This window comes from Cucumis sativus, chromosome 3, assembly GCF_000004075.3.
Source record: "Cucumis sativus cultivar 9930 chromosome 3, Cucumber_9930_V3, whole genome shotgun sequence".
Lineage (NCBI taxonomy): Eukaryota > Viridiplantae > Streptophyta > Magnoliopsida > Cucurbitales > Cucurbitaceae > Cucumis > Cucumis sativus.
The window spans coordinates 22,528,606-22,538,638 of NC_026657.2; the positions used below are offsets into that span (position 1 = coordinate 22,528,606).

General features: G+C 33.0%; 1 protein-coding gene across 1 annotated transcript; it reads left to right on the forward strand.

The window, feature by feature from the left end:
* Positions 1-1,953: 1,953 nt before the first annotated feature.
* Positions 1,954-5,415, forward strand: LOC101205056 (probable inactive shikimate kinase like 1, chloroplastic). Its single transcript, XM_004149788.3, has 10 exons — positions 1,954-2,307; positions 2,781-2,827; positions 3,036-3,090; positions 3,164-3,236; positions 3,337-3,424; positions 3,707-3,789; positions 3,926-4,052; positions 4,380-4,458; positions 4,527-4,591; positions 5,065-5,415. The coding sequence occupies exons 1-10, from the start codon at positions 2,070-2,072 to the stop codon at positions 5,131-5,133; spliced, it is 924 nt and encodes a 307-aa protein (XP_004149836.1). The 5' UTR covers positions 1,954-2,069; the 3' UTR covers positions 5,134-5,415.
* The last annotated feature ends 4,618 nt before the right edge of the window (positions 5,416-10,033 follow it).

Below are 10,033 nucleotides of genomic sequence, written 5' to 3' on the forward strand. Positions count from 1 at the left end.
GTTTAAAAGAAAGGCAACGCAAGTTGAAAGTTTGCATTAAGTGTTGTGGCAGTGAAGTAGACGTTCTATACAAAAGAACTCAGGCATTTTGACCTGGTAGCGCAAAGCAAAGTCAAGAAAAAGGAGTTGGAATATGTAGTATGTCGTGAGGAGAGGAAGGAAAAGAAGAGTTTAGTTTCTTGAGAAGATAAGGTTAGCATCTTAAAGGAATGTCTAATCTTGAGTAGACAAGAGGCTACATTTTGAGCTCAGATTGGTTGCATTGACCGACAAGCAGTAAGTTAACACATGTAGGAACTGGCGGGTAAAGAGAGTTTGGATGGTAATTCATCCAACCAAAGGATTAATATAAATAGGATCCTAGTGATCAAAGGAAGTGCGGTCATTCAGAGAAGTTTTCATGTAAGCGTCCTTTCATTAAATTAACTCCCACATAGTTACACGGGCATGGAGTAGTAGAGTGAGGGGTAACCCCTGACGTATTTGTTTTTTAATCCATCTCTGTATTGAGAATTTGAAGAGAAAAAAAGAACAAAAGTGTGGCGTACTTTATCTCTCTCTTACATCTTTTATCCTCTTTACATTCTGAAAAATTCTACTATCCTCCCAGAAAGACAATAAGATAGCACAATCTTTCTTATTCCAAGAGAATAATGGAGAGAGTTAATTGGTGGTGTTTCAGTTGGTTCTTGCTGTTCTTTGAAGATTTGGGGAAGACCTTATAGATTTGATGTACAAATTTAGTATTATTCTTCTCCCTTTCATTCCTGTATAAAACAAGCTTAGGCTTTTTTTCTTCCTTGTGTAATTAATTTTGTAACAAGAATCGGGGCAAAGAGCAATAAAATGCTTCCACGTTGAGATTCAATCTCTTCACCTTCTTATGTGTTCGTCTTTTTTATGTATTCCAACTCTTCTTTGTTTGCAGTACAGTATGTGCTAGCCATTCACTTTTTGCGCTAATACTTTAGGATTTCTTGCTTCAAGTTCTTATAGCCCAATGTTTTGCTTTTGGCTAAACCACATGAATTGTTTTTCTTCACTTGTATCCTTCATTTTCTATTCAAAAGACTCACTAGAAATACTAAGCTATCTTTTGATCTCAGTGACACATGACTGAACATGTTACTCCATCTCTTCTTAATTTTAGTGCATTCTTCGTCAAATACTTATAAATAATAATTCATTTACTTCCAAGTAGCCTCCACACTATTTAGAATCATTTTTACTAAAATATCTGTTTTAAGATTGAGAGACCAAATAGTCATAAACTTCAAATATCAATAACCAAAAGTGAATTTTATTCCAAAATCTAAGGATTTGTTTGATAGAGAATCTGAAAACAAAAATTTTAAAACAAGGAATTTAACGAAAGCAAAGTTGTATTTTATGATTTCAAATATCCTTATGTGGAAATTTAGGAAATTGAATTCTAACATTAAAAAAAATATTTAAATATGTTTGTACTATTTGTTTATAAACTATAAAAATTGTTTGTACTATTTGTTTATAAACTATAAAAATTGAATGTTGGTGGCAAGACATAGCTGTCAAAAAATATTTGGGTGAAAAATGAGTTATTATACTTTCATGTTATTCTAGTTGGGTAAGATTAGCTTGTGTTTAGATGTAATATTATTTTAAAATGAATTATAATAATATGTATGTGAGGTAGAAACTATTTTAATTTGAAAAGAAAATAGTAAAGTAAAGAATAAAAAACTGACGAAGGTAAAATAGTAAAAACGGTAACAAAATAATAAAAATGATAGTAAACGGAACGTTTTAAAATATTGTTTAATACGGATAAGTGAAGAATTATGCTATTATAATTAGTTAATGGAAGATTTTTAAATAGTATTTTGTAATTATAATTATAATTTTATTTTAGTTAATTAAAAACTTTTAAATAAGATTTATTTATAGCATGCTAATTGCTAACCACCCCCTTGGTACCAACCGCTAACTTACACATATTTACGAGAACAATATTTTCGTTGTTGGGCGACCCCCATGGTAAGGATAAAGGGGTTTTGCGCGAGGAGTTTCCTGTCCAGAGAGAGCTTCTCATGGCGATGAAATTCAAAACTATCGTTTCTCCACTAACTGATCTCCAATTCAATACCCACTTACCAAAATCTGAAGCACTGGCTTTGAATTCGAGCTTTTCCTTGTCCCTCCCGTCTTCTCTTCGTCGTAATAACAGTCTTCCACTTCATATTTGTCCACCATTTATCCAGTCTTCTGCTATTCGGCGCCGCAGATCCCTGCCATCATCTTGCTTAGCTTCAGACGGAACTGCACTCAGTGAGTTCAAGCTTTTTATTCATTTTCACCTTGCAGTTGCTTTGTAATCTCTTTTTGTTCCTTTTCCTCACGAGTCACTGCGATGTGTTTTCTCGAGGTAAATTCATCGATATGGCTTTTGTATTTTCAATAATGAATTTTGGTTCAGTTCTTTTGGTTTATGGATGAGGTCTTGCTTTCGTCGGTGTCCTTTGTTATGGTGCTATTTGCTTGTAAATCATGGATGCAGTATAGTTAGAAATCGACTTTGACTGGTGGTACCGAGCCTTAATTAGTTTCATTTGACGTTGAATTCTGCAGCTAATTTTTGTTTAGTTCGGTGAAACACGATTGGCCTTATGTTGGAGAGTGGAGTAAAATTGAAATCTAATTTAGCTAATTAAAATCAATTTAAGAGTAAGAATCTGAAAGATTAATTAACTAGATTCAGTTTCATCTCTTTTTACTCAGTAATTCATGTTGACCTTTGTTAGATGTGGAGGCGAAGGTCACTGTCGATGATCTGTCTCTTGAAGTGAAGGTTAGATGTTTCTGTAGCCTAAAGTTTCTATATTATAGTGAAATGAAAGAATTAAAGAAACGTAGGTTTTGAACCTCAGAGAATTCTTTTTATACTCATTTTTTGCACTATTTAAGCTTGAGTTGTGATAGTGCATTAAATTGGTTCTAGCTGGCTTCTTTTTTCTTGTAGCTTGAGTGTTTATTTACACTGTTATGTTTGAATTCAGAAGAAAGCAATGGATGTGGCTCCTGAACTGAAAGGAACTTCCATCTTTCTCGTGGGTAAGCACTGATTTTCTACTTTGGGGCGATTTAAATTCCAACAAACTAATATATGAAAAATTTCCACATGAAGGGATCAACAGCTCCATAAAAACTAAGTTGGGGAAATTACTGGCTGATGTGTTGAGATACTATTACTTTGACAGGTACTTATAGAGGTACTTTTTCTTCCTTAGTATGTGTTATTATTCTCCTAATTTCTTTGCTAATTCAGAATTTTTGTATGGCCTGTGCAAATGCATATAGTGATAGTTTAGTTGTGGAAGTTAGCGGTGGTGAGGCTGCTGCCAAACTCTATAAGCAAAGTGATGAAAAGGGTTTTCAGGCGTTTGAGGTAGGTTATGCCAGCTTTGTTACTATTGTTCAGAAGTTATTTAGTCTGAACTGGTAGTTTAGTAGCACCTTATTAACTCCATTCTCTAGGTTCTTTTTTCATCATTGTTTACTTGGTGAATGAGTTTTTTACTTTATTCATGAGGGAGCCTATGAAAACATTAAGGCTCATGTACCTGAGGACTCTTATTTCAGCTAATGTTTGACAATATATCTTTTGTTAAATGCGTCTTTGTAAACACTTGCAACAGTCACAGTTACCTGACATGCCATTTTGTTACAGACTGAAGTGTTAAAACAACTATCTTCTATGGGTCGACTAGTTGTGTGTGCTGGAAATGGCGCCGTTCAGAGCTCTACTAATCTGTATGAATGTTTAATGCCCAACTTTTACTAGTTTTGTGTATACATTCTTCATGGAAAATTCGCTGCTTAGTTATCTAAGGCAATTTTCAAATATTTTTAATGCTCAAGTTGCTCTTTGATATCATTTTACATGCAGGGCGCTTTTGAGGCACGGCATAACATTGTGGATTGATTTACCCCTACAGATGATAGCAGAGGAATTTGCTGAAGATCGAAGCCAACATCCAGTATTTGATATATCTACCTCTGGATCATATTCGGAGGTAATTAACGGTTTTAGTTGTTGAACTTGAATGTGGTTTTCAACATATTTTTTAACCTCTTTTAACCCCATTTTGGAGAACTATAAACTAGTGCTGTTCTCTAATGTTAAAATTTATTTTGGACTTGAAATCGCTATTTACAAATTTATGAATCTGAATAATTATTTCATTTCTTTTCAACAATTTTCTGAAAACAGTTCGAAAATATTTTGAAAGTTCAAAACAAGTAGATTTTCTTTTATGGTTTTAACTTTCACCTTTCTCGTTGCATTGATCTAACTTCATAGACATCTTTCGTTCCTTTGGCCATCCTTGTGAATAACGTAGGTGCTGGGTCAAATAACTTCCCTCTATCAAAAAGTAAAAGACGGCTATGCCACGGCTGATGCTTTAATATCACTCCAAAGTATGTGATCCAGATCCTCCCAGTTTTACATGCTTATTCTGGCTTCTTAACACTTTCTTGCCTCACAGAACTAGCAAGCAAGTTAGGATATGATGACTTCAATGCTGTCACAACCGAAGACATGGCAATGGAGGTGTGTATCTTTTCAGTATTTACACAATTTCACCACTAGTGCCTAGTGGACAAATTTTGCCCTCGTTAAATTACAAGTTTAGTCCACAAACTTCCAATGTTGTGTCTATTTAGTTTAATTTAAATTGTGTTTAATACTATAGTTTTTCTAACTAACTTTCAAGTCTGTGCCTACTACGTCGCCTATCTAAAGTTTTAAAATTAATTGCAAGTTGGATATTAAATTGAATTTTATGTCTACTTAGACTCTTAACATTCAATGTTGTATTTGGTGGGTCTTAAATAGATCAATGACCTATTGAAATTCAGAGCTAAAATTACTTATTAGACACCTTTTAAAGATGGCTCGGTCTTCAAAGTTTAAAGACTAAACTTGTAATCTAGCCTACAATTTCTTGATCATAAAGATTATTTTGTCAAAATCAGCATTAAAATGTTCAAAGTCCTGATTTATTATATTGGGATGTGTTACAGGCTCTGAAGGAGATAGAAAAACTGACGAGAGTGAAGAAGATGATCGAAGCAGCAGCAAAACCTTTTTAAAAAAAAGAAAACAAAATGCAGCTTGTCTTCCATGGTGCCCACATAATAACAACAATTAAGAGCCCCTAGGGGTTGGAAAATCTGATGGGTAGCTCCCTTTAGGGCTGTGGTAAGTCGTCATTTTAGTCGGAGCAATGTAAAATACCCTCTTTCTTCTTCATTGTTGATATTGATATCAGTATTTTAATTTTTGGTTTATATCTTGATGAAATATGGTTCTGAATTTGGTTACAGATCTTGCTATTAGTATGCAATATGCATATTCCCATGTCTTTGGATTAATAGATAGTATTTTTATCATGTTTTTCCTTTTACGGATGGAAATAAATGTCGACCAAAGTGCACAAAATGTCAACCTAAGCTATGCCGATGCTTTTTTTTTTTTTTCATTTTGAGAGAAGTTTTTGCCGACGAAATCGAGTTTCGTCAACATAAGTAACTTTTTTCCGACATATATTCTTGCATTGATACCGATGAAAATGAACATTGTCAGCATAATACCTTTTTATCAACCAAAAATGTTGTGTTGGCCTATAAATTGTCTCGACGAAAATACACTTTTTGTCACATAACCGTTTTTCAAAATGCAATAAAAAAATATATGTTTTGCCAATTTCATTTTTTGTCGGTATAAGTGGTTTAGAGTCTTATATATAAATTGTAATCACTAAATAAGCAATTTTTTAAAAAAACAAATAAAATAAAAATAAGCTTTTATATAAAAAATAAAACTAATATTCAGTTCAATAATATAACATTAGTAGTATAAAACTAATATTTAGTTCAATAGTATATATACGTTTGAGGATTGTTAATTTTTCACAAATCTCACGTACAAAGAGAAAAGCTTCTCATTCCCTAGTCCAAAGTTTGTTGTTCTAACTTTTTATAAGTCTACTTCACTAAGAAAGTTTTTCATTCTCTTGATCAAAATATATCATAACCCAAAATAAGTGAGATGTGTTACACTAAAATAAGTAATCATCTCAAAATCTTTTTGCAATCTCCAAGAACTATTGTGAATTCATATATATATCTTGAAATATAAAACACACTAAAAGTGACAAAGTAGCAACAAAAATGACAAAGTGGCAACATATTAGGGGTGACTAAGTGGCAACATATTAGGTGTGTAAGTTTAACCTGAATAACCTGACAACCCAGACTACCTAACCCATACTATATGGGTTGGGTTGGTTTAAAATGTGAGTTGGTTTTTGTTAGGTTAAAAATTTTGGTTTTATCGGCTTGGGTTGGGTCCTGAGTTGGGGGTTGAATATAATACTGGGCTATCTCGATGCCACTGAGACTTGAGATCCAATAACTAAAGAAAAAATTATTTACTCCCAGGACATTTTGGGGTATCTTTAGGCAAGCTCGAGATTGAATGAATTAAAGACACAATTCTTTCATTCTGAGACATCTCGGTGCAACTAAGGCCCGAGATCATATATCAAATTTGAAAATTATCGTTTAAAAAAAATAAAACAATCCAACCCAACCAACTAAAAAATGTGGGTTGGGTTGAGAATATCCCCAACCCAACCCATTTACACCCCTACAACATATAGTGACAAAGCAACAAAGTAGCAGCAAGTGGCAAAGTATGAAAATAACAATAGGTGACAAAGTGAGAAACATTTTCTAAGTTCCATATAATGAACCACCACAAAATCTACAAATCTGTCCTAAGTTCCATATAATGAATCACCATTTCAAATTACAAAGAAGCAAGACAAATGCATATAAAGTGACAAAGTGAATTTCTCCAACCTAAATCGAACTAAAATTATTTCAAGAGTAAACCACGAATAGAAAAAACCTTACTTAAACATAAAGATGGATGCATTCATGGCGCACACAATTTGTAATGTAAAAAGGCCCTATTAGAACACTCATACACCCCCTCCACAAAAGCTACAAACATTTCCTAAATCCCACATAATGAACCACTCTTTGAAACTACAAAGAAGCTTGCCAAATGCATATAAAGTGGCAAAGTGAACTCCTCCTTCCTAAATTGAACTAAAATTCTTCCCAGAGTAAACCACACAAAAAAAGCCTTATTTAAATAATGAACCACCCTTTCAAAGTACAAAGAACCAAAACAAATGCATATAAAGTGACAAAGTGAACTCTTCATTCTTAAATCAAACTAAAATTCTTTCAAGAGTAAACCACGCATTAAAAAAAAAGTCATATTTAAACATAGAGATGGATGCATTCATAGTGCACAAACTTGGTAATGTAAAAAGACCATTAGAACACTCATATACCCTCTACCACCACAAAAGCTACAAATGTGTCCTAAGTTCCCTTTAGTGAATCATCCTTTCAAGAGTAATCCATGCATAAAAAAAAACCCTTATTCAAACATAGAGATGGATGCATATATTCATATTTAAACTGACTGTCATAACTGTAAGATAACCACACAACAAAAAGTTAATTTCCTAACTACACTAAAATGTTCATACTTGGCTACCATAATTGCAAGATAGTCATATAACAATGAAATTCTAACTCCATTAACCATAACTCAAAGTTGATATAACGTACCTAGTTATTTGAAAGTCCACCTTCTTGTCTTTGTTGCGTAGCAAACTGTTTCGTGATGTTAGTCAATTGATCTTGAAAACCCAAAATTATTGACATTGCTTCAACATGACATTTTTCTTCTTTAAGTTTTTCACCTCTACTTGAAGCTTTTCATACTTATCCCCAATATTTTTCTCAAACACATAGGTCGATGTACCACATGTTGCTACATTGGGGATTGGCTTCCATCCAAGACATTTAGTATGACCTGAACGTTTTTCCAAAATCCGTTGATAAATAATTGCCTCTGGGGTTAATTCAGATCTATCTTCTGATGATTTTCTCATATCCTCTTGTATTTCCAACTACTTTATAATGTTTTAAATGTTAAATATTATATACAAGGGGTAGTATAAGATTACGAACATACCATACAATATAACTTAGATATGTGCTTCTTTGGACGATTCGCTTACCGACCCATCCTTCTCTAAAGAGTGAGTTTTGTAAAACAACTTCACTTGGCCTACTTCTTCATCCTTATCAATTGTCTATAATTTAATAAGAAAAAAAGATTGTTCTTTAGATGCAATGATATTGAATAAAACGATAATGAGATTTTTTTCTATCATACCAAGGTTTGCAAGCTTCTCTCAATAGGGTAGATCCAACTATACGTAATCGGATCAATAATCGCTTCGTATGACAAGTGAACAACAAGATAAACTAACATAAAAAAACGTCAGTGGAAAACGTTTTTCAAACTTGCATAATATAAGTATAATATTATATTGCAATCGATCCAAGTCTATAACATATCACTTGTGCGCACAAATCACGAAAAAACTTACATAACTCCACAATAGGTGCGTAAACATATTTTCTTAAATTGACCCAAACACCAATAGGAACAAGTCATTGGAGTAGAGTATGTGAGTAACGAGTCTTCAATCCCCATAATTTTCCACTATTCACACTAACACACCATGATGTGTTTGAGACGAACCCATCAAAAAATTTAACTGAGTTCAAGAACTTACAAACAATTATCTTCTCACTTGCAGTGAAAGTATATGCAAAATATGGTTTTACAAACTTAGTTCCTTCTTTTCGTAAGTGTAAGTCCTTTCCTATATTCAAATCTTCAAGGTCCAAACGAGCATTTATTAAGTCTTTTGTTTTTTCATCAATATTCAACAAAAGTCCTTAAGCAAGTTATCGTATATATTTTTCTTTTCAATATGCATACATCCAGCTTATGTCATAACATTAGTTTAGACTAGTAAGGTAGCTAAAAAAATATACTTTTTTGGTCTAGTTAATGGTCCTTTTTCTTTTCTTGTCTCGTTTGGATGGATGCTTACTTAGTATTGAAAAGTTTAATGAGTTGACTTGTTCTAGGATCTCAACTCTATTCATCACAACGGGTGGAGGTCTACGTTCTAATTTACCATCATGTGCTTGCTCTTGTGATAACTGTGGTTAGATGGAAGGTAACGTTGATGACCCATGAAAGAGATTTTTTTCTCTTATTTTAAATGAAGATTTATCTTCTTTATAAGCGGGGCATGCTTGATAACCTTTGATACTCTATCCTGACAAGTTCCCGTAAGCAAGAAAGTCATTAATGGTCCACAACAAACATGTACATAATTGAAAGAACCTTGCTCATGCAATCATAATTGCACACACCATCATTCCACAACTTCTTCAACTCTTCAATCAACGGTTGTAAATACATGTTAATTTATTTTCAAATGAGCTTTGGTCCTGGTATAAGTAAAAACATGAAAAAATTGAATTTCTTCATGCATTTCCACGAGGGGAAATTATAAGGAATAAGCACAATGAGTAACATGGTGTATGCAGTACCCATATTTCCAAATGAATTAAATCTGTCTGAAGCTAAGGCTATTTGAACGATCTTTAGTCTGAAGCATATTAAAAAAACTTTCTATCAAAACATTTCCACCATATAGCATCAGCTGGATGTCACACAATTAGTTTCAACTTGTTTATTGTTATGCTATTGCATTTTAGAAGCAATATGTTTTGACGAAAACAATCGTTTCAACATTGGTATCAATGGAACATGTTGTAAAATCTTGTTTGGGATCTTTTTACCCTTTCCTTCTCTTATTTTGTTTCGAGACTCACCACACACTAGACAATTTTGACAATTAGAATATTTTTTCCAAAGTAAAACACAGTCATACTTGTAAGCATGAATAAAATCACGTCCTAGTTTTGAGTCACGTAGTTTTCTCTTAGTTTCATAAAATGATCTAGGTATACAGATATCAATTGGAAAAACATCTTTCAACAAATTTAGTAACATATCAAAGAATTTGCTACTCCAATT

What these genes read in the sequence shown, in the direction of transcription:
- LOC101205056 (XM_004149788.3), top strand. Translation starts at nt 2,070, where the DNA reads ATGGCGATGAAATTCAAAACTATCGTTTCTCCACTAACTGATCTCCAA. An exon ending in AGATACTATTACTTTGACAG is followed by an intron (nt 3,237 to 3,336) that starts GTACTTATAGAG and finishes AAATGCATATAG; the next exon opens with TGATAGTTTAGTTGTGGAAG. An exon ending in AGGGTTTTCAGGCGTTTGAG is followed by an intron (nt 3,425 to 3,706) that starts GTAGGTTATGCC and finishes ATTTTGTTACAG; the next exon opens with ACTGAAGTGTTAAAACAACT.